The 25,702-nt window shown below is 39.2% G+C and overlaps 1 protein-coding gene across 5 annotated transcripts in view; it reads left to right on the plus strand.

The window, feature by feature from the left end:
• PEPD (peptidase D) overlaps nt 1-25,702 on the plus strand; it is a 142,606-nt gene that overhangs the window by 65,784 nt on the left and 51,120 nt on the right. For 4 of the 5 annotated variants that reach the window (XM_050903925.1, XM_050903926.1, XM_050903928.1 and 1 more), the window contains 2 exons: nt 13,393-13,461; nt 20,288-20,365. The exons of the other annotated variant lie outside the window; for it this stretch is intronic. In XM_050903925.1, the coding sequence (XP_050759882.1) occupies nt 13,393-13,461; nt 20,288-20,365 (147 nt within the window). The remainder of the gene's footprint in view (nt 1-13,392; nt 13,462-20,287; nt 20,366-25,702) is intronic. 5 annotated transcript variants of the gene reach the window in all.

Consider the following 25,702-nt stretch of genomic DNA (forward strand, 5'->3'; position numbering starts at 1 on the left):
ACTTGGATTTAATTTTTGAAATTAGATTACATTTAGTTGATAAAGTTAACTCCATGGCTGTAATATACTTAGCCTTCAGTAATGCATTTGATTTATTATTACACAACATTCTGTTTAGTTGTATACAATATTAATAAGCTACACATTAAATGGATTAAAACCTGGCTGACAGAAGTAGTTGTCAGGAACGAGTCATCTTCTAATGCTTGTTCTTTTTTCACAAGTGGGGTTACAAAGGAGTTGATATTATTAAATCTGATGGTATTTGACTACTTCTAGAAGTAATTTCTAGATCCCAATAAATCATATAGATGTAGACCTTTGAGAGTTAGTAGGTCATCAAAATGATGGGAAAGTTGAGCAGTAAGATCTGGATCATTTGATCAGCTGAGCTTATTAATATAAAATTTTTTAATATAGACAAGAGAGAGGTCATAAGTTTAAGAAGAAAGAATTTAGATGAAAGCTAGAGAATACTGGACTTCAGACATGAGAGTTTGCAAACAATTGAACATGTCCTCTGTGTAGTGAAACTCTCTCAGAAACAGCTAATGAGATTTTTATATATACATCAGAACAAAGGCTTAATTACCTCAGGGGGAATGAATCTAGTCCAAGGTAATGGTTTTTAAATCTCTCTCTGTAGTATTTCTGTGTCTGATGTCTGTGTAGCAAGTCACAGCTAATGTCTTCTAATGTCAGCTCCATTTTGAAAGTGATGGCAAGGAACACCTTTTCCTTGAGAAATAAGAGTGCCTACACACTGAATTATCCAAGAATAGTAATTTTAGTAAATATAGGCAATCCTTTAAAGAGTGTACAGGTACTGTGGGGGCAACTTGGGCACTTAAACAAAAAGCCCCCACGTGTTTAGTAGCTGTATGGTGAAGCAAGACAAACTTGAATAGAAACTGAGGTACATAGGTAAGATATAAACCATAAACAAGGGAAATGGTGACTTCTACCTGTTTACAAAATCAACACTTTTAAAATTGAAAACCAGCTTATTTTGGCAAAGACTTTTCTAAGTAAGGACTTAAGCAAGTTAAGTGTAAAAACGCATGTGTCTGAGGAAACCAGTGGTCAATGTTTCCTAAACTTTACCCTGAATTCAGAGAATTCAGCAGCCCTCACTGCTCCCTGATGTGCCATGGTCTTCAACAACATGTCCTGATCTTCTAACATCCCCCCTGGTCTTGGTCCTCTGTCTGGCGCTTGGGGCATGAGCTAGATTTTTTTGCCTTGTGTTTGTGGAGACCTGTCAAATGTGATGGTAAGAGTGGCTGCTCCTATAGCCTGCTTATGGGGTTTCAGCACTGATCTCATCTGATACTCGCTTTGTCAGTGAGGAATGGCAAATAAAGCCCATATTTCTGTTTATCTCTTGTAAGCTGTTGTGGTTTAGGCCCAGCCAGCAACAAAGCACCATGCAGCCGCACGCCGGCAGGATGGGGAGGAGAAAATACAATAAAAAGGCTCATGAGTCAAGACCAGGACAGGGAGGGATCACTCAGCAATTATGGTCACAGGCAAAAACCAGACTTGACCTGGGGAAAAAGAGGAAATCAATTTAATTTGTTGCCAATCAAATCAGAGTAGGATGATGAGAAATAGAACCATATCTTAAAAACACACCTTCCCCTCACCCCTCCCTTCTTCCTGGGCTCAGCTTTGCTCCTGATTCCGCTACCTCCTCTCTGCCAGCGGCGCAGGGGGACGGGGAATGGGGCTTGCGGTCAGTTCATCACATGCTGTTTCTGCCACTCCATCCTCCTCGGGGGGAGGACTCCTCACACTCTTCCCCTGCTCCAGCGTGGGGTCCCTCTCACGGGGGTCAGCCCTCCATGAGTTTCTCCAACTCAAGTCCTTTCCATGCACTGCAGTCCTCCACGAACTGCTCCAGCGTGGGCTTTCCCACAGAGTCACAGCCTTCTCCGGGCCCAGCCACCTGCCCTGGCGTGGGGTCCTCCACGGGCTGCAGGGGAATCTCTGCTCCGGCACACCACCTCCCTCTCCCTCTTCACTGACCTCGGTGTCTGCGTGGTTGTTTCTCTCACATCCCACTCCTCTCTTCGCTGCAGCTCTTTTCTTTTAGCAGTCTTTCCCCTTCTCAGATATGCTATCACAGAGGCGCTACCACCGTCGCTGACTGGCTGGGCCTTGGCCAGCGGCGGGTCCGACTTGGAGCCATGGAAGCTTCTAGCAGCTTCTCACAGGAGCCGCCCCATAGCCCCTCCCCTGCTACACAAACCCAACACGTAAGTTTACTGAATCCAGTGAAAGAGGTTTACATCTTCTGTGTGTAGGCACCTCCAGAGGGAGATGAAAGGTGTAATATACTAGTGAAAAGATAACTGCCAGCTGAATCAAGAAGTATTTAAAACACTTTTTATATTCCTGGCAGAGTTAGGGCCTATGGCTTGTAGGCATCCTGGACTGTGTGTTGGAGCTGCTCACATCCCTGCAGCAGAGATTTGCAAGACAAGAAATAAGTGTTGAGAGTTTTATGGATCAACCCACTGCTGCTTGGATGTGGCATTAAACCCTGGGGCATGCTTTAAGGCAGTGTGCCTATGTAGATCTTTTTCCACTGTCTTTGGGGATGTGATGGCGTGTTCATCTACATCAGCAGGAAGCACCGCAGACCTTGTGGGGTTAGTCTGGGAGCTCTTGTCCTGCAAGTACTGCCTCTGCATGTTGCCCTGTTTTCCTGTGTGCCTTCATCTTCCTTTAGGGAGAAGGAGCCGTCGTTGGTGAGTAACAAATCTTCTATACAGAGAGAACAGATGATGCCATTTTGGTGCAAGAGCATGACTGTGCCTCCCGGCAGATGTGGCTTTGCTATGCAGTTTCACATCTTGACACGAGCAGTTTCGAGCCCTAAGTATACGTGCAGCATCAAGACAAAACTTTTTCCTTCCTTTTTTTGACAGATCAAAAAATTCTACTGTTGGCCAAGTACTGGAATTCTTGTTTTATTTGCTGCTAGTAAAGGCTCTGCAATGGCAGGAGTGGAGTAACCAAAACATCCTCAGAGTTTTAGGCATGCAGTGAAATGTTAGGCTCATTTATAGTTGGTTGATGTCATCTTTCTAATCCTTATGTTTTTAATTCTTTCTAATAAAAGCAGTAGGTCTGCAGAAACTGATGAGCACTGAGCTGGGCAATTTTCTGTGTGTCACTTATGAGCAGGCAAGTGGATTTGTCAAGCCTTGCATGACAGCTTGAATTGTTGAAAGTTCTGTTCAGGGTGTACTTTCCCTTTGCTTTCACCTGAATGATGATTCGTACTCTGCAGCGTGGACTAAGGGAACGATGATCAGTGTTATGGATTTTTTTCTTGAGACTGCAAGAGCTTGAGAGCTGTTGGAATCATTTCTGCTGAACACATTTCATTTTATTCCCCATGTCTTGCAATGGTATTTATTTTGAAAGTTGCGTATTGTCTTCCTAGGAGTTGAAATTAGTTAATATGTTTTTAAAGCTTTATTCTCATGAGTTCAGCTTTGCAAAATTCTCGCTGCATGAGCAGAAAAACACGCATATTGGAGTTTCCAGGACAGCATGCAGGGGAGCGTAGCCTCTTCTGTCTCTTGAAAACGCTTTCTGGTTCTGTCGTATTAGATTGACTTGAATTTAGCTTTCTGGTCTGTTGGGACAGAAGATTGTTGGAGACTCAACAGATTAATCTGGACACTTTTAGCCATATAATGTTAAAGTGTTGATACATGTTTTCTTTACTCGGAGTCTTTCTCAAAGACTTATAAGTCCTCTCTAGATTTTTATAACAGATAGTTCATAGCCCCAAGAGTAGATCCTTGGAGTCATCTATCTCAGGCTTGGCTCTCAAAAGAGTAATTCCACTGAATTGAAGAGGCAAGTGTTTGAAATTCAGGAGAGTATAAAATTGATTCTTCCATAAAGAAGTAATTTGTGGTAAATGGTGTAGTCCTCTGGGCAGCTATTCACTCATTTTATATGACCAGGACCCTTGAAACATGGTCAGAAAGATTAGAGAAGGACATCTCTGATCTGTCATTTATCTGCACAAGCCAGGAAAACTTTTCTTTTCTTTTGATGATACAGTATCTGGGAGCAGACCCAGCCAAACGCACCATCTTACTCTAGGCTTCTGGGGGCGGGGAAAATGCCATTTTAAGAAAAGTTTGGATAGTGTTCTGGAGTTAACTAGGTGATTCTGAAATGCTTAACCAGGTTTTCAATATTCGGTTGCGTGTTCTCTGCTAGGGAAGGAGCAATGCACTGCGTTACTCCAGAAAGCATATGGGAGATCCAGGCAGGGTTGCAGAGTCCTGCCTTCTGGGAAGTAAAATTGTCTGGCATGAGCTCCTCCAAAAAAGTATCTGCCTGAGAAAACGTTAGTCACCTTTCCCTTCCTGCATTACTCTGGTATACTCGACTCGCTCAGCATGAAAGCAAGTAGGCAGCTGGCATTTGTGTGCTGTGTCCTTGCTTCGGTAGAAAGTCTCTGCAGACAGAGAAGGAAATCATAGCACTTAGTGGCCAAAGTGCCATCTTAAAACAAAAGCAGTTACTATAGTTAGCATTTAAATACATCAGGAAATTAAATTGAAAGTAAGACAAGCTGTTGCTTTCATCCATATATATCTGATTAACTTCTATCATAATGTTATTTCTGGTATTGGCCTTATTACTGTCCTTCCCCAGCGCTTCTAATGGCTAAAATATTTCTTCTTCTTGAATATTTATTCTTATTTAATATTACTGTACATGCAGTCCTTAAACATATTTGTCCTTGGCCTCATACTGGGAGGCACCATAAGAGACAGTAAAAACAGTAACCTACTTGGGAGGACAGGTGATGTGAGGAGGTACAGTCTCATTTGTCTGCTTGTCACTTGTGTTGACGCTACAAGACTCCTGACATGATGGAACAGCAATTGGATGCCACATATAATAAATTTAAGAGGTGGTTTGGTTTTTTTTTTTCCAAGGTAGATCTACTGTAATCTTTTAAAAAGTAAGGAGTGTTCTCGATAAACCTTGATAAAGCATGTTGCCACATCAGCATTTATTCTTGACATCTGTTAAGCATGAATACTTAAATATTCAAAATGACCTTTCCAGATATGCTCTCTCTCGAGGAGATACAGTTCATATACTCTTCATAATAAGCTGTTGTTCTTGTTGTTTAATCAGAATATAAATGGGCAGTGCACTTTAAAAGGTGGTAAAATATATTCCCTGCCCCCAAGAGTTTGCTCTATAAGCAGAAATAGACAAAAAGGGAAATGAGAGGAGAGCATTTATATAAATCAAACTATGTAGTAGCTTAAGTCTTGTGCAGATATTTCAATATCCGTATGTTCAGTGACTTCATCATAGGCACCTGTGATGTGACAGCATCTTACTATCAGAGTTTGTTAAATGCTAAATATTTTTTAGAGAAAATTTGGAATAAACTGAAATATCAGCAATTTCATTAATCTATCCAAACAGTAGAAATCAGCTTATGAAAATTAAATTTAACATATCTGAGTCAGTAGAAATAACATAATACACCTTTTTGAATATTTGTAAAGTACAATTTAATGGGTAAATTAAGCAGGCTTCTGCTGTAAGCTTATTAGTTTCCTCTTGCCAGATTCAGATCACTGAAAGCAGCGAAACCCTAAGACTGAATTTCCTGTATTATACAACTACTTGGTACATGCAGAGTTTAGAAACATGTTTAATAACTGTAATTTATCGAATTTTAGGTTGTCTCAGCAAAAAATAGCTATTGTAATAACATGCAGTTTTAAAGGTTGGATTGCTACAGGATATTGAGTGTTCCTGACCAGCTATCTGTACTCTCTGTGATTCAGAAAGAAATAATTTGTTCCATATTTGCATTAAAAACTGACTTAGCCATAGTAAAGAACAGTTAAACTTCCATCACTTTCATATTTAAAAGTCTCAGCCTCCCATTAATGCAGATAATGGGGAGCTGGCTGCAGTCATCACATTATGTTAATCTACCACCTTCCCCTCCCAGATGGAGGCAAAGGGATACCCTAAATAAATGGAAATTCATGGCTCCTGCAATAACTAAATTATCTCTTGGCTCATGTTGTTTCCTAAAATTGTAAAGGAAGGAAGTAGGAAAATTGGTACAGATGTCACCTTATATTTTTTCCTTAACTAGCAGGTGTTTTGAGTTGAAGAAACTCGAAGACATGCAAGTATAATAATAAGGATAAAGCATTTCTCTTTATTATGGTCAGTTACCACTAATCTCCTTTTAGAGTTTTAGCAGGGATTTATAGGGATTCATTTGTGTTTTAGGTTTGGAGATAATTAAGTACCTTTCTGCTGCAAAGAAGAAATGGAGAGAGAATTGGCTCAAAGCTAAAACAAGATTCCTGTACTAGCGCATATATTAAACTTCCTTTTATTTGGTTGTCACCCCAATAGGAATGATTAGTGGGTTGTAAAGAAAGAAAATGTATTGCATTACATCTATTAAAGCATGTTTTATATGTAACAGTAATTAAAACATAATTGAAATCATGAGTTCTTCTAATTATTGGTGTTACATAATGCATAGTTAAAGAGTGAGCATCTATAAATGTGTTCTTTTTACACATCCAGAAATGGTTTGCTGGCAGCATTTTAATTAAAGATGGATTAGTTAAAACGCAGTTTAATCATTCTGTCATCAAAGGATTTAGACCTCATTAATTAGCTGTTGATAAATAGGCTTAAACTACAAAAAATTTAATTTAAAATATGCCAGTTGAGATCTAGAATTATTGGAGCTGGAAATGGAGCAACGAGTCTAAGAAAAATTCATGCCATCTCCTTCCATAATATTAGATTTAAGTATGAAATTTAGACCTGTGCAGAACTTAGTTCTGCCTTGTTACTAATGGACATGACTCCAAGTGGACTTTAGAATTGGTGAAGAAATAAAACAGAGACCCTTCTTCATGATCATTGCTTTGTAGTGTGGCAGTGAGATCTGTTTTCCATTTATGTATTTGGTGAAGATTGAAAACTCATTTTAAAATCCTTCTGCTGTAGAAAATGGATGGAAATAAATCCTGGATTCAAAGTTTTATAGCTTCCACATTGCTGTACAGGAGCAGTGCACGAGGAGATCCAGCTGCTGTGTTAGCTACCTAAATACAACAGATGGGGAGTTCCAGACTGACAGGCAGGCAGGAGCATGAAGCAACGTACAGAAGGTGATGTTGTTATGGTGTTGAAGAAGGACAAGTTCCCACCTTAAAATGCATGCTCTACGGCTGTGTTCTCCCTGGTGCCAGTATTGAACCACCCAGCTGGAGGGCAGCTGAAGACTGACTGTTTTACTTGCTGTTGCAGTAGACTCAAGAAGTGCACACAGGGTCTGTTACTTCTGTCACTAGCAGATTCAAATCAATTCAGTTTCATTACTTGCAATGGTCTTAATCATAGCTGGAATCTCAGTAATGGCAATCTCTTGTACTATTTGTGCTTTTTTTGTCAGTTACTTAATGGTGGTTCTTTGATTCACTGGAGCTCTGATGCAATCCTTTGGGTAAACCTTATTTGTATTCTCTGTAACAGCCCCGTGGCAGACTTAGCAGCTCTGGAAGAGGCATGTTCCTCTGCTGACAGAGCACGCACACACTGCTAGTTGAGCTTCTGCATATGAAAAAACAAGACAGTGAGGTAGACTTTGACTTGCAAGTTTGTCAGAATTAACATTAAAATCTTTGCAGGTTTGTACTATGAATATCTTAATCAGCTTAATTGCTATGGAACAGTAACTGTAAGGATTTCAATATTCAGTAGTCATAATATTTGAATCCGTAAGTCAGCTGGTTTTTATGCAGATGAATCAAACAGTTCTGACAAATGATAGGTGAATTTTCCTAGTAGAGTTAAAAGAGTTTTAGGAAAATAATAATTTGACATCCATACTTGAAGACTTTCTTAAAAGGCTTCTTGAGTGTTAATTTAAAGATTGACTTATTGAAAACATGTATTTACAGAGCACTCTGGCAACTGTCCCGTCTTTAGGGTACCTGTTCAGTTGTCTTGCCAAGCTTCTGGAAAAGCAGCAGCTGAGTATGAGGTTATAGACTTACATAATCATTGTTTGCATTTGAACGTTGGTAATGAAATGGGTTAGAAGAACTGCTGTGAAAATGCATAATTTGATGAATTTTCAGAGTGAGGTAGAGAAATGCCACACCAGCGTAGAATTAGATGAAAGACAAATCAAGTGAGAGTGGGTATATGCACTTCTTTAAAACTGCATCTGTTAAAACTCTTGCCCTTTCCTCATACTGGGGGGGGGGGGGGGGGGTTTTAGACTCAGAACTGTTAGAAGAAACTTATATCAATCTGTCTGGGAGGGAGAAGGGGAGATAATTCCACAGGCATTCTTAAACTACTGCGGTATCGTAGAGTCATGTTGTTTCTTTGTTCTCTGTCCCAAAAATTATTCAAAAATTCTAGGTTTGCAAAATGATGGGGGAAAACTTGCTTCATGTGGAATAGTTAACTGTGGTAATAAAGGACAATTAAAAAACAAAAAGAAAATGTGTGTGTGAGGAAAATGCAATTCCAGATTCTCTAAATTCACCAACCTGTGTAGTTTAGCCAAAAAGATGAAATACCAGCTAATGTCATATAATCTCTTCAGTTATTCTTTACATAAGACAGGTAATTCATAATTCCCAATTATGCAATTAAAATGCTAATTACCCCTCACCTAAACTCTCTGTTCTTGAACTGAGATTATCAATTACCTTCAATCATTGCAAATCATATATGACATATGTGACAGCGCTGAGTTTTGTATTATTTATGGACTTTCTGTTTAATGTGTCTCTGGTTTCCAGGTAGCATTAATGGCTGGTGAAATGGCTTTGCCTTGGTGGGCTTTGTTTCCTGACGGAATGGCATTCCTTCTGATCTGTGTCATTTTGTATTCTTAAAATATATCTGCGTTTTGGGGTAATCTTACCCTCTGTTCCTGCCCTGAGCTCTGGCTTGTCATCCATTTTAGTAAAGGGAAATAGCACATTTAGAAATACCAACGTGAATTTTTGATTACAAAGGTGAGACTACTCACTTCTATGCTGCTTCTACACAGCTTTTCCTTATTTCATAATAGATGTTCTGCACTGTAGCTACATTAATATGATGCCAGTTTCATGTGTCTACCTGCTTGCTAAAGTTACATTTCTTGTATCCCTGCTGAACTCAAATAACATTTTTCTCTTCTAAGGACCTATTCTTATCTAGAGTTTGCTGCATATAAATAAAAATAACTTAGTTAAAGAAGACACACCAAAAATGAGAACAGAATCTAGATGTTGGAATTCAAAAGGATCAACATTTTTTAAAAAATAACACATTATTTCTGCTTGTGCATGATACAAATTAGGACAATTTTAAATAGAGATGCTTCAAAGTATAGCTACTTTCAGTATTTCTGGTTGATGCAGAAGCTTCAGCAGCGCCACTCCATGAGCATGCAAAATAACCCATTTTTTTGAATCTCTAAAATTTTCATTAGAAGTAGCCTAAACAGGTTTACGAAGTCAATGCATAGAAGTGGTTTTGTTTCCTGTTGTTCATGGAACAGTAAGTTCTGTTCTAAACAATTTCCAGTCATGTAGACCACTTAAATAGTAACACTGCTTTCGTAAATCTTTAATGATACTGTCTCTGAGGTGTAGAAGAAACCTTTGCTCATCTGCTCATAGTGCTAATTTTCTTGTTCTGGTGCAAGTTTGTAATCCACCGTTTGTTCATTAATAGTAAACTGAATTATTTCTCCTACTCTTCTCCACTCCCCTTCTTTACTCTTTCGCAACAAAGTACTGACTTTTTTTGTATTAAAACAACCTCTGACGTGTTTTGTAATACTGCAATGTTGTGTTCTGAACTAAATGAAAATAGGATTAGATAAAATAAGCCTTAAAGCATCTAGTTGCCCATGGAAAATAAATGACATTACCAAAGTAAATTGGTTAACAAAGAAAAATGCTCTGTATTTAAGAACCTCACAGTGTCTAGCATGGGATTAAAGGAAGCACTGCTCACCTTGCTCGTATATCCACTGATGGGTTGTTACTGACGCCGCCTCTTCTTTCCCATACATGCGGTTCTTCCAGCCTACTTTGATGCTAAGTATAAATACTTTAGATATCATGGACAAATGATATTTACTGTGCCTTAACAATTTTGTGTTATTTGGGCTTTATAGCTTTCTCATGTGAAGATATTTGTGTCTAAATGATCAAAACAGTGACTTTCAATCCTGGTATAAATAGAGAGATCAGCTTTGGAAAATTTGGCCTTTTGTGAATTCTTTAAAAAAGCTTTGGGTTTTAGCCTGTCTCATGGCTACGCTTGATATTTACACAGTACAAAAGTATAAGGGCATATTCTAGTTGTAATTCAAAAGTAACTTGGTGCACAGATAACTAATACTCACCTACGTATTCCAACTCTACTTATTTAAAAAAAAAAAAAAAAGACGGAAAATCCTCCAAGTTCTGTACAGAACTCCCTAAACACACATGTCCTCCAGTCAAAAAGACCAGGCAAAGTTCAAGATGCAATATTTGCAATATATGTGGAGTGCCAGATTAAATGATATTCCATCCAACTATTTCAGACTTCATACTTTTGTGTCACACTTTTGGATAAAGGCTTTTGCAGTGTGTAGACAGTGACATCCTGGTGGCAGAATCTGCATTAACTTCAGTGGAACCAGGATTTTAACTACAAAGTACTGGCAGCTTCTCTAATTCTATATATACATTTTTCAACTTTGAAGAGCCAGCATTTGCCATTAAAGGGATATGCCATCCTTCACTTACCTAAGCCATGTTATACAGGGATGTTGGCTGTCTCTGATAGAAATGGATTTTTTTTTCCAACTGCATGAACATGTTTCTAATGAGTCGTAGCCCAGAAAAATAAATTGAAAAAAGTGATGTGAGTAGTTTTACTAGCAGAAAACTCATTACCTGGCAAAGTTGTACGATCGTCAGCTCAGTCACGTAAACAATCACTTCTTACTTAAAAGAAAGTCCATAATGTTTGATGAAACAATCAGGTTCCTTTTTTAGAAAACAGAAACAAAGTTCAGGCAACAGCTGGATTATATGAAGCATGTCTTAATTTATTTACCACTTTTTACTGCTAATCAGGGAGTACTGCAAAAGGTGAATACTATTACTCGGCTGCACAGTTTCATATAAATTGCAACCATGAATATGTGATCGGTTGTCATATGGAAAAATAAACCCTGCTATCCCTGCATCACTGATGATGGAAAGATGTTTACAACCTTCATTATTTCATTTTTAAAGCTCTTTAGAAGGTTACTGAAAGTTGCTGTCTAGAGGAGAAGGTTTATTCAATCATTTAAGGTGAAGGGTCTATAAAATACACTAAAAGTTGCTTCCTAAAATGTAACTATACATATATAACAGTATAATATGTTATTGTGCAAAACGTTTGTGCATAGTGTCAGAGTAAACCTTGCCTGCAAGCGTGCTAGGGAAGAGCAGATCTGTAACTTTGTTTCCATATGAAATGTCCATTCAGTGAAAAAATGTCTGCATCAGAGCAAATGACAGTTTAGGTGATAAATTTTATTGGCTCAATTTAGTGATATCTCTGCTGTGCTTTCACTGTGTCAGAGTTTCTCCTTAGCTTCTCTGTCATTTGACCTACTCTTTGCCATTACTAGTTTCTGGGACAATACAAAATTAGTATTTCTACTTCGTAAAACCACAGCATTTTGAGCAGAAAAGAGATCTTGTAAACTAGGTCTCCCTACTAAGTGTCTAAATGTAGGCTTTTATTTTTCCTTGTGTGATTAATTTGTATGTTTTGTTTTGTTTCTCTTTAAATACTGTCATTTTGTGTAATTTTAAAATCTGGTTTGGATTTACAAGCATGTAATGTCTTTAATATCCTTCAAAGAATTTGAATTGTGTTCTGTGGATTGCTGCTGCAGAAGGACAAAATCACAACATATCTATTCTTTGAATAGCACCATTATCACTCTGTGTTAATGAAATGATTTCAGTATTACAACAAATGAGTTTTTGAAATTCATTCGGTATTAAAGGGAATTGGATTGTAATTAGAGCATATTTCAAAAAGAATAAAAGGATCCATGATATGTGCTTAGCTCTTAAAGCACCTAATCCTGTATTAATCATGCATTGGGCACATCTGCCCTCATGTGAAGAGGACTTTGACAGTGAACATGAAAATGTTTTAATGCTTCTAAGGCCAAACAGTTCCTCCAGCAGGACAGCAGTGCAGGAGGAGTACTGTTGGGGAGCACGGGGCTGCTCTCCCTTCCCTTCCCTGTCCCTCATGCACACAAAAGCAAACAATGTTGTGTTGTAATGTTCTTTATAGGTTGTTGAGAGCTCAGCTTAGTGTTATCACGTTACCTTCTTGCTGTTGGGATTGAGTCTGTGTTAATTTTTTTTCCATGTTTGGGCAGGGGAAAATCATAGAGGTATTTAGGTACCACAATCTGAAATTGAATAGTCTTATGTTTTCTCTGTGTCTGTTGTGCTACAGACAAGAAAACATGAGACCATCCATTCCGGCATGGACTGTGACGCTAGCAGAAAGTGCCTGGCTTGACATAATGGGAGAACTCTGCTGGCTTGTCTGGAGAGGAGGGTGTACAGCACGGTCAGATGCAGGGATATTTAGGGATGTATGTAGGGATACATTTACATATGTAGGGATATTTAGTTCAGCTTTCAGCAGAGGGTATCAGTGAGGTGGTAAAAATGAGAGAGCTTCTGCTGAAATTATTTTGAAGAAGAGCTTTGCCCTGTCTGGCAAGCTCCTTCCCCGTGAAGGATTGGTTGGACTTCACTTTTGCTGAATCTACACGGTGTAGACTGAAGGCAGCAGGGTTGAAAATAAGGATCATGGTTGTGATTGCGTACCTGAAACGCAGCAAGAAGTGGTTTTCTCAACTCCACTTCAGAGAGTTTGGCCAGCTTCAGCATTTAACTGTTACCATCCCATTCGTTCTATGGTCAGATGATCTACCTTTTGCCAACAATAATTTGCCTTTCGATGTTGAGTTGTTAAGGAAAGCAATTTGCCATTTGAAGTTAGCGAGCTGCGCTTGAGCCTTTCTTCTTTGCTGCAGAATTGCTTAATGGGCTTTTTGAAAATCGTGTGATGCTCTGCAGGACTGCTGAGCTGTGGATGTGGGTGAATTTGAGTGCTCAGCTGAGCAGAAATGGGCAGAGAGCCTTGTCAGGGAGCCAGGGATTTACACCAACACAGCTGTACTCAAGCAAGACTTGCCTTTCTCCCTGTCTTGTGGTGGTTTTGAATATGTTATTAATTACCACCTTCCTTTCTTTGCAGCCTGTTCCAGCACTACTGCTATGCTCGAGGTGGCATGCGCCACACTTCCTACACTTGCATCTGTGGCAGGTAAGTCGATGGTTTATACTGAACTGTTGCAGTCTTTATGGTCAGTTTCCCACTGGATATACGTAAAATTGTTCCTTTTAGGCACATGATGTGTTTGCAAGTGCCGCCAGAGTGAGTTTTGAACTCCTTCCTCTGGAAAAGCCAAAGAAAGGTGGCTAGCGCTGTGTCTTAAAGAAATAACTCAGTAACAGATTCTGCTACACTCAAGAGATTCCCCAATGACTGCTGCTACTGCCAAGATCATGTTTATGCTCACATCTGTGCTGCAATTGTCTTCTTTATTAAATAGCGTTATGGAGAAGGGCTTTAGAGCTATTCTCTGTTGCTCAAAAATACTCTCTTTGAAATACACCTTAAGTATTTCATATCATCCTCAAAATTCTTTGCCTCAAAGGTTAGGATGCGATTAAACTAATCTTTTTGGAATTTAAACATTTTTTGCTCTCTCTTTTTTTCTTGCTGAACAGCTAGTGTTGAAGGTATTGTATTTGGGAAAGTATTATAAAAGTTCTCCCTGCAGTTGTGGAAATGCACATTTTTAATTTGCAGAATTTCAAGAGAATAGCGTAGGATACATGTTGAAGGACAGCTGTGTGCTTTGTGCAGAGATTAATCTTATTTCGTCAGTGGAATTAATCTAATCAGACATATATGACAGTTAGATGAGGCGTATACATTGCTATATATGTTCCACTTGTAGATCTGCTGCTACTCACAAACATTTGCCCTACACTGCAGTCACATACACTTATAAAAAATAATTTTTACGTTAATGACAATAATGTTATATTGCTTTGGAGGTGATAAGGACAATTAGCGTCTTCGCTTCTTTCTGCTATTTACTCAGTTGCTTATTTGTAAATGCAATTTTCCAATTTATATGCAAAATTGCAGTAGGAGCATGAGCAGTTTTATGGCAAATTGTGCATCTAAATTGTCTGAAAAGTTTCCTGTTTTAAGTACGATCGTATAACTTGAGAATTAACATCCCATTGAAATGAGACTCCATCTCTATGGTATTGTCACAGGCTGTGATGGTGAAATCAAGTTGTCTCTGTGTATGGTTTTTCACAGCCGTACAGACTTCACATTCACTTACAGTAAATCAGAACCCATGCTGCAGGATCTGGTTTGGGTGCTAGAGAACATCAATGGCTTTGCTAAACCTATAGAAACATCTACTGTATGCTTGTGTAGTGGGTCCTTGTGACCTCTCCACAGGACTTGCATTACGTGACTCAGGGAACCCAGGAGGAGGAAAGCCCCAATAGTAGTTCAGAAGTGGGTGACGACAGGAGCTTCCTGGATGTCCTGTCCCACCACACTGGAGGGGCTTAGCAGGGCATGGGAGCAGCGTTTGAGCTGCCTCTGAACTGTTGGAGGATTTAATACATGGAGAAGGGCTGCCCTTGAAATGCAAGATCCTAACAATAACATGACTCACTGTTATAGTTGGGAGCTGGCATTGTATCCTACCACTACAATTAAAAGTGCAGACAAACTTGATTTAAAAAAAAATATAATTACATGAGATAGAATACAAAGGCCTTTGTCCATAAATTTCTACATTCTGACTATGAGTGACGAAGTAAGAATGAATAATATTAACAGTTTTAAGCAAGGTCCTAATAAAATGAATGTAAATAGATCTATTTGGTTAATTCAATTAACATAATAATGGCAAAAATAATAGGCATTTTTTATTACCATGAGAATGTCATGCATTGTAAATATTACACTTAACTACATTTCTGATTAAAAATAGCTTTTGCAATTAGGATTTTTGAATAGTTATGTCTTATTCTATTCATGCTGAGTTTTGTTGTTTTCCTGACACTTAAAACTGTGACATTTTGACAGGATCTTTCCTTTTTAGATTACAGGCCTGATAATAATTTCCATGGAAGAGAATCATGCTTTTAAATAAAAAACAAGTTTGTTATTCAGATTTTAGAAAAGATGCTCACTAAGGTGGCAATCAAGAGTAATCAATACTATATTTCAGAAATATACAGAAATAAATCACTTGGCACACATTGAGTGCATGCGTTTTTTCTGTCCCTGTCCAGTGTTACACTCTTCAGGAGATGGTAAATGAATATTTGGTGTGACCAAGTATGCTTTATGTATTCACTTGCATGTATTCACTCTCCAATCAGTTGAGAATAATAACATACATATATTAGTATTACAGGTCGTCACATAGCGAGGTTAGTCCTGTAGTTAACAATGCTTTCAAACACTGTTAACTTGTAAATGGTTTGAAGAGCAAACAGACCTCATGTAAGTGCAACTAAATGAGAATGGTAGTATTTGATAAGAGTACTTGGATATATTTAGCACTAATCTACAAAGTGTTGACTTCTGAGTAGTATTCAAATGCTAATGCATTATTCATTGCAATGTCTTAGTGTACCAAGTAACCATTTTTACAAAGGGGAAAACAAAGGTTGAGTTACATGCACAGTGCGTCCTGGTGACCCTACGATGGATGGCATCCACTGGTAACCAGGCACAGAGTTTCCAGCTGGAGTTAGGTGGAGGTGGAGGCATCAGTATCTCTGCAACCACCACAGAAGCCATGGTGAGCTGCTACTTGATACTGCAGCATCTTAGACTTAGGTTCAAGTCTTCTTGACAGATGTCTCCAGGCAGATGACAGCTGTCAGCAGATGATACCAGTTATTAAGAATAACATAGTACAGTAAAATGCCTTCCTCTATCTGAGGATCACCATAAGTAAAGCTTTTTGGATAAGATTAGAGTACTTATTGAATCTGTTTTTCTTTCTTTCTTTTCAGTACAACTTTTTAAGATTTCATCTCTTAGATGAAAAAGTGGAGAGAAGGCTGTTAGTGCTTCCTTCTGGGTTGATTTCATTATTCACATCATGATGGAAATAGTTTGCTGTTTTAGTTAATGGTCTGTTGGTTTTTCTTTAGATGTTCTTAATGTAGAGCTAATAGCTGCACTTTTTGTAATGCTTGATGCTCAGCTTAATCCTGTTCTTAAAATATTGCTGGCATTCCTCCTCTTTCTCTTTCTTCTAATAATTTGTTTTCAGGGTGTTTTCTGATCTAAAATGTATTTTGGGGCCTGTTTTTCCTTTCCTAGTAATCTGAATCTCTTCCTACTGTTTGCATTCTCAGTGGTGTTAATTTGCTTCTTTTCCGCTGCTTCACGCAGTTCTTTCTGTAACAAACACGTCTTTGGCACAAGTTAGAGGCAAATTATTAAAGGAATAAAAATAGATACACAGAAATCTCTCAGAGAGTTTTTCAGGTTGGCTGCCTGAAGGCAGACATCGGCATCCCCACGTGTGGTGGTTTTCAGAGGTGCTGACCTCCAGGAAGGCAGCAGAGCTGCCAGTGATCCACACCTCCCCACAGCGCTTCATTTTAAACCCGACTTTGGCACTCTAATGCCAGACCTTTCAACTGTTGCTCCTTGGGAAGAAAAGAAATAGCTTCTACAGGAAGGCTCATTTGCTTTGCCAGTGGCTGGGGGTTTTGTTTAAAATGTTTTGAAGCCACCTTGAAAGTCTAACTGAATCATTATGAACAATTTCTGGCTAGCTGTAGTATTTACCTTGTGGGTACACATCATTTCTGTAGCATTGCTCCTAAAGCAGCTTTCCTGCCTTCATCTCGGGATGGTGGTAAAGACACTTCCTGTGAGGAAGATTGGGCTTGCACCTCTTGTCAGGAACGGGCTGGAGATGTGTCCACATCAGCGTTTTAATTTGGGTCGGTAGTGCATTTCTGAAGCAAGATCTCCCACTCGTCCCCAGCTGCGGGGCTTTGCTCGGAGCCAGGGACCAGTCCTGCAGTGCACGTGCTGGATTTCTTTTGGGTGAAAAACAGCTGGGAGAGCTTTCAGGAGCAGGTCTGCTCTGCCTTGGTTGCTAACGGGCGTTCAGCTTGGGGGACCTGCCCAGAGCGAGTCCCAAATGAGCAGACCTCCTCACCCCAATCGCTTCAAACAGACAAAAAACCTGAAATGCATATGGTGTGCATATCTGGTCTTCAGCACCAACTGTGCTCTCTGTGTTACGATCCCATTTATGCAACAGAGCCAAGATGTGTGTGACAGACAAGGAGTCCCAAATGCCAAGAAAGATTGTGTGCTGCTTAACACTTCACTAGCAGTGCTCAAAAACAGATTTTTCACGCATCTTCTGTAGCAGTTGGTGCCGAACCTTACAGAAATATTTTGTAAACTAAAACCTTTACATTAAAACGTGCAAAAGAAGTCCCCTATCTTTGTATTTGCAATGTCTATTGTTGAAAGCATTTGTGCAGTGCTCATATTTGAATATATGACTTGTTTATGCAGCTGGTATGGTATATGACACCGAGGGTGCTAGCATATGATGATAAGTAAACAAGCTATCTGCAAATACGTTAGCATCAAGTCATGCCCTTAAGCTTCATGATGATTTTTTAAAAGTTGATCATAAATATGTGCATGTGCTATTTGCTTTTCCTGCTTTATCCCCATTTTTAGAGGGAGATAAGGAATAGTATCTGCAGCTAAAATCCTGACAAACTGCTGTGGAGCATGTGTGTGTGAGCGTGTGTGTGCATGCCAGGTGTTGGGTTTTTTAGTTATTTTTGTGTTTTTCCTTAAACACCAAGCATGTGGGTTCACCACCAAGGTCATTCCAGTTGCTTCCAAATGCTGCCCCCCCAAAATCGTAGCTCTCCACCTGGGAAACAGTTCTTCAGGCAGGAAATGATGGCTGCCTCTTCTCGTCAGGCTGATAGTCCAACACAGAGGTAGGAGCTGTCTCCACTGCTGTCACCTGCACATGAAAGGAGACAGCTGAGGCTGGAAACACGGTTCCCGCCATACCCATCACCCAGCACAGAAGGCCCTTTTCTTTTCATTGTAGTCCATTGCCCTATTATAGATCTTTTTTTCAGACAGAGCAAACTAAGTTTGAAAGTGTCCTGGCATGGACAACTGGAATTGTGGCCAGAAGGAACTATTCCACCAGTGGCCAGGAGACAGGACTTCTCAGAAGGAAGCTCACATCTGTTTTCATCTTGTGTGCAAGCTTTATGGGGCCGGTTTTAGTTATCTGCACAACAGCATAGGTTCCCAAGTTAGGCGTCCAGGAACTAAAAAGCAGCCAGCTAGTAGCCAGTTGTAAAACTGTGCTTAAGCCATTGGACCAGCATCACAAAACAAGTTTGTTGCAGCCTTAATTCTGTGGGGTTTTTAAACTCTTTATTTAACAACTTTAATTTTTCCCTTTGGAGTGTGTATAATTATAAGAAATACACTTTGTATCAGAAAATCATTCCCATTATTCTGAAACATTGTCTTTCACTGCCTTATAGCGATTCTTATATGCTAAAAAATACTTAAGAATAAAAACTTATTGCTTTCAAAATATTAACATGATCCAGCCCTTTAGATTGAGAGCCTTCAGAAACTTAAGGCTGCATCTACTTTTTCCTCCATAATCGTTGCTTATGGAGTTATTATATCTGAATGACCAATGACCTATTAAATATCTAATTGGTCACAAGTACTTAAAGTGTCTTGAAGGTAATCTCTTTTTGAATACAGTACATGTGTACTGTTCTTGTAATTGCACATATCAGAAGCCTAATATGAGAAGTATGGCACATTTACTTGAGATACCACAAAAGATTTATTGAAATTGAGCCTCAGATTCCTTTCACCTAATATATGAAGCTGTTCCGCCATCACAACTTGAAAGAATCAAATTTGAGCAGGGTGACCAATACGATTTTAATGAAAGGTGAGATACAGACTGGCAGGTCAGCTGGAGAGGTCAGAGAGATGCCGCAGTAACCCTGTCCCAACACATGTGTTTTTGGATATGATATAATTCTTCTAGCTTTTTGAAGAGAAAAGAGAGAGCATCTATCTGAGGAGAACAGTAAAAGAAAAGCAGGTAGAGCTCAAGACCTTTACCAGTCTTTTAACTGGTGTTTGATAGGCCTGGGGGAATACCAGTAGACAAGAGAGGATGCCAAGGCCAAATATAGGTCACCGAGTGGATTGTGGAGCTTCAGAAGCGCAGAACAAGGATCCGTCCTCCTCTGGAGATGTTTTATTCCTGTGAATCAGCAGTTTAGTCTGAAAGGTTTCCAAGAATAAAAATCTTTTCTTTGTAATGTGATTTTTAATAAGCGGGTAAGAATAGAGTGACAGTTCTCGTGCCTGTTACTGCTGCTGACATTGTATGCTGCAAATGCTCCCTAAGCAGCGTGCCATGTTTCCGCTCCAGCAGAGATCACGTGTAGCTGTGCCAGAGGTGAACTGGAGCTGTTTACTTGGACAGCTGCATTTTTCCGGTCCCAGTGACTCCTAGAGCATTTGAAACATGTTGGATTTTACTCCAATGGAAGTTAGTTTTTTATGCCTCAGAATATTTAACCTCAAATAGGGAGACACATCACTTAGTAATTAAAAAAAATCCAGAAGGCAATAAATGGGTATAGGTTGAAAAATTACTCATGCATAATTGCTTCCTTAACACTGTCATGGATGTGGGAAACATTTATATGAACTGTGCCAAGTTCCTTCTGCAGAAAGGTCATATCTTGCAGCCAGAGTAGCAAAATGCCCGTTCCATACCCATTTCTGCTGAGCAAGCTGCAAGGTACACTATTACAGCCCCCACTGGGGCAGGGCCTGTGGCAGTTCTCACAGGCTGCAAAATTTCGTGCTTAATATATGAATACACTAAAGTTTACAGTGTCACATGTTTACAAAGTTCCTTCTCATGTTGTGTGTGTTACTGTTTCTTCTTCCATTAATTGTACTGAATTTTCTTTTTGCGTATCAGTGGGGAGAACTCATCTGTTTTGCACTATGGCCATGCTGGAGCCCCAAATGATAAGACAATTGAAGACGGAGACTTGTGGTAAGTAAAGGGTTAGAGTTTGTTTGATATTTTTGTTACACTACTGCTGTTTCCATACATGCTTTGTATGTATTCTTGGAGTTAATTAGTAAAATGATGGCTGCATAATGATGAAAGTCTGAATCTTTAAAATAGTGTGTAATTTTGCATGCCAGACTATTCTGATTTCTTCCAAAGGTCCTGTATACCTGCATCTCCAGTTGAAACAGTGTGCTGTTTTTGGCAGGGATAGAGTTAATTTTTTTCTTAGTAGCTGGTACAGCATGTTTTGGCGCCAAAAAGGACTGTCGTTTTTTCAAACACTTCTGTGCCAAAGGCACTTAGAATTTAGTTTAAGAAATGGCTGTATTCTAAGTACAAGTGCAAAAATTGGCATCTGAGTTTGCTCTTTAACCTCAGATCCAAACCTCAGCTCTGATGGTGGGGTGGAGGGTCGAGAGAGTGTTGGCTACTTTTAAAGAGTTGCATCAAATTGCAATTGCACGCAGACACCCTGGCCTGAAAGTAGACTTTTTAATGTGTGAGGAGATCAAACTCATCAGTTCAGGTTAGGGCAGGCTGCTTCTAGTTGCGTATTGTGCTGAAAATTTCTAAAAAGACTTTGCTTAGAGTTTAGCATTGCCATAGTACAGTTGCAAGTACCATAAATTTTTCTCTACTTGCATTACATGTCCACATGCTTCGCAGTATCACTGCAGGTAAAAGCAAGGTGAATGAAAGCACTAAATACATTGCTATAAAGTGAAAGACAAACCTAATTATGTGGTGTGTAACATAGCAGAGTATAGCTTTTGTACTTCACCTCCTAAGACTTTGGTCAAAAAGCCTGCATTTATAAAAGTGCAGAACTAGTTCTAGGGGAGTTAATCACTGACATTCAGTGGAGGATACGTATTAGATTACTTTTGTAGCATGTGCAAAAAGGGTGCAGGTATGTATTTTCACAGTTGAATGTAAAGGTGTGGAGGAAAGCAAATTAGTATTATCATAGATAAGCTCAAAAGCTATTATGGAAAACAAATTGAATCTCAGAAGTAAAAAAATATGCCTTGTTGACTAGCGTTCTGGGCACATCTGCAAGTGCTACGGAATGAACTTACTGCATTACGGATAGGTAATTTCTTTTTAATACTGTGAAAACTTTTTTAAAAGCTTCTTGTTCAATAGTTTATGTATTATCTTCATCTGGTGAACAGCTCACTAAACCCATCAAATACTAACATTAATTTATTGCAGGACAATAGCTTTGACTTATGACCATATTGTGTTTGAGTAGATAATATGCTGTGAGGTTTTTTTGATCAGGCAGGACACACCAACATGATACTGTATTGGCTGCGGCATTTGATTAAATTTTCAAAAAAAGTGTGTAGCCTACAGGAAATCTCAGCATATGTTACTGAGAGAAGATATGCCACAACGCATTATGATGTCCTGTATTTAAAATTAAGGCCTGTAAATGGTGAGGGGAATAGTATTACTGGGTGTGTGAGTCAGCACAGGCAGGACGCAGGAACAACCACAAAACCACGGCTGAAGTGCAAAGAGTAAATTTATTTTCGTTACCTCACCAACCAGGGGATCCCTGAAGCAGTACCTGGGCAGAGGCACGCAAGCGGGGATGCAGGCACCACGGAGCTCGGTCCTTGCTAGAGGATCGCCAAACCTCCTGTTTGCGCCTCTTTTTCAGGGATTTGTGCAAGTGTAATTTACCACTGTGCTCTGATCTTTCCCACAGCAGGGCAGGAATCTCAAGCATGTTTGATAGGGTGCCTCTAAGTCTATCACAGGCCTATGTTATCTAAAGACAGATGTTCCACTGTCCAACACGCAAGGCCAAACAGGAATTAGTATGATATACGTGGTTTTTTGACACCCCAGCTGCAAGTCACTCGAGCGTGTTTACAGTCCTCCTCGCCAATCTTCCATTATTTTCCCACACTGTGAGACCTCAGGCTGAAGGGTATATATAGGACCCTTTTACTTACAGTCTCTGAGGACAGTTTAGTGGATGGCTGAAGTCCTTCCTAAACCCCGAGAGCATATACCAAGACTCTTTGCAAACTCAGATTTCCTGCTGTATTGGCAAAATCTTTAAAAAATGTTTGTGTTTTATTAGCCTCAGATATCTGAATGTCAGAAGAGCATAATCTACCAAGTACATTGATCACTTAAGCATTTCAAAACTACTGTACTGCAACCTCACTTTGTAACCATCTCAACAAAGAGAACAAGGTTTAACCTAGTTTGAAATATCCTCTTGCTGAAATGGTCCAGTTGCATCTTCGTCTTGATGAGGTGAAGTTTGTTAGGTGTAGATTGGCTTTAGCGAATAAGTGCTCTGTGTGCACGAGCATCCACACGGGCTTCAGTCTCTGCCCTTGCCTCTCCCACTGGCTGATACTCACATAGCAGTCAAACTTTGCTCCACATGATTTTCTTAGTATTTTTCTCAAGTGAGAGTAAAGGAATTATAAGACAATATAATTTCATTTGTGTAAAGACAATTTAAAAATACACTCATTTTCCACAGTTAAAAACAGTGCTTTGGAAAAAATCTTGAGCTAGCGTACTGTAGCAGCATATAAATTATGACAGGGCACTACCTGGATGGTTTTACTGTATGCTTTTACAAATTTCTAAATTGGGTGTAGGTGCACGTGTATGTGCATACAGATAGGTTATTAAAATGACAGTATGCTGATTTGTATGTATATGTTAGAGTTTGTATATATGGCTCTCAATTAAGCTTTTTAATAGCTACTGGGAGCCCTCTGTTGGATAATCTTAGGAAGCCCTGAACATAGGGAAAAAATGGCTTTACTTTTGGTGAAAAAGAGATAGAAGTCTTTTAAGGGTTATTTCTGCTTCTGCCAGTATTTTGGTATAAATCTAATTTAACGATTCCTATACTTCTGTGTAATAGAATCGGAAGATTGGGTATTTGGTATGATTTTTATTAAATTATTCAGTAGAATTTCATGTCTTTTTCTTAACATTATTTAGTGGATATGACTAACATTCCAGAGTTTTGCAGAAATTTACTGCTCAGGTTTTTTATGTACAAAGCAGTGCAGTGCACTAAGTGTTAGTAAATAAGTCAACAAAGCACCTGAATGTTAGAAAAAATACATTTGGAAGACTAATGCTTTGCTTCTTTGAAACACTGAAGTACATGCTTTGTTTGCTCTTTTAAGATTATGAGTTACAAGGATTTGGTACTATCAACAGGAGATCATAGGCAAAAATACTTGCACTATTGCATTTTTAATTATTTTTTTTAAGACTGTTATTCTGACTCTTCCTTTAAAAACTGTGGCAGGTTTAGAACAGCCGGGTTTTGTGATGTTCATTTTTGAAAATTAATCTACATCAAATGGATTTATTGCTTCTATAAGAAACTGGTATGGAATTACATCTCTGATACTGCATCGTAATCCACATTTTTACAGGTACAGTTTTTGTGCCAAAAGATCTCAGTGCAAGGCAAGGACTGTAAAGAGAATTTCTGACGCTTCTTGTTAATATGGACTGTATTGCTAAGCAGGGCTGTCATTTTTGGTCTATTAAATATTAAAAACAAAATAGCTAACTAACACAAAGCATTATGATTGACATAGAAATCAATATTTTTAAGGAAGTTTAGGTACTCAATAGATATGTGCACTTAACTGATACTGATATTAAAAGTAAATACTATAATAACAGAAAGTCAGTGTTTTATATAAATAATGCATGTACTATAACATCTATGTGGTGAACATTTAAATAGTATGATCAATATGGTCTAAACCAAACACTTTTCCTAAGCAAGTGTCTATTGTCTCCATGGTCAAAAAGGTCATGCAGATAAATGGGTAGACTGACCACCCTGATGAATCGCAATTCTAGGCACTCTACCCTTTCACTTGGTATTACCTTTAAATAAAATCTTCTACTCAAAATATTGCAAATCATGGCCTGCAGTGATGACGTACAGTCAGGCTAACGTACAAATACTGATTTTCTTCTGCCATCTTAAACCTGTGACAGCTTGGATAGAAACTGAGCCCAAGACTGAGGTTTACTGCGTTATCCCAAGGTATTACATTACTCGTTGTGTGCCAAGACGCCTGCTGTTTCTGTAGGGTGGCTGTAACTACGTTTTGTAATACGGAAAGTGGAGTCATAAGCAAAAGTGCTTGTTGTAGTTTGCAGTCTCCTACCCTGTACATGAGAGGCCTCCATCAAGGCCAGAGCCAGAAAGTAACCAAACCAAATTTTCTAGGGTTTTTTGAGCCACCCTCCCAGCCCCCGCAATCCAGTTTGGATAACCAAAGGTCTTTCAAAGTTTGGTGGGGAGTAGAATGAAATTAAAAGTTGCTACTCAAGAAGGAAAAAAACCCAAATAAATTCAAGGAGTAGAGATCCGACTCCCTGCTATGCAAAAATCAAGAGCAAATGAGCACATGGGGCTCCTGTCCGTTGAATGACATCCCCTGCATTACTTGTTCTTCCTGGACAAGTGTCTCCTGATCTCTCCTTTTGCAGCTATTTTGCTTTTGTTTGCACTGGGGAAAGAGATTGGTTCAGTGGTTAGAGAGCCCTCGTGGGAGACGGAAACATCTGGTTTCATCTCTCCTCAAATTGATCTCTGACTTTGGCTGGAAGGTTATGACTTGACCCTGGGAAATAGTGTCCGTGAAAAGTTCAGTCAAAGCCAGTGTGTTTCTGTGAAAAGCATTGGTCTCAACAAATCAGCATTTGCCTTCTGAAAAATGAAAGCATCTGCTTTCTTAAAAGTTAAGGAAGCAAATCCCCTTGGGTCCTCCCTTTTGTCTTCTATCCCTGCCCTACTGGTGCAGCAGCATGGAGCCATACCATGGCTGTCGGGGAAGGAGAAAATTGGCCATCAAAATAGATAGGGTGCAGCAGAGGAAGCCTGGGGCAAGGCAAACGTCTCTTCTCACCTTTGTGGTTCGATGGTTTGTTGTAGGAGCCATCGGAGGTGCTGAATGTGAAGTGTGTACTTCACATTTTGATTTTGAGAAAGTATTCAGGAAAATGATAGTTTATTGCATTCAATTTGCAGCCTAGCGGTTCGTGAGACTGCCTTTGGATTCTTGGCATTGCCACACGCCGGAGGCACATCGGGAGTTGATTGTTTTATTGCAATTGATCAGCAGGGCTCCTGCAATGTTTGACAAATAGAAAATGCTTCTATGATCTTAAAATAAAGATTGATTCTTCATGATGAAGCTCACGCTTAAATAATAGAAAAGTGAGAAAATAAACCTGACCCCAGATGTCACTGAAATAGATACTGCTATTATCTGATATGGTTTTCTGCAGGTGTCA

This window comes from Gymnogyps californianus, chromosome 12 (genome assembly GCF_018139145.2).
Source record: "Gymnogyps californianus isolate 813 chromosome 12, ASM1813914v2, whole genome shotgun sequence".
NCBI lineage: Eukaryota > Metazoa > Chordata > Aves > Accipitriformes > Cathartidae > Gymnogyps > Gymnogyps californianus.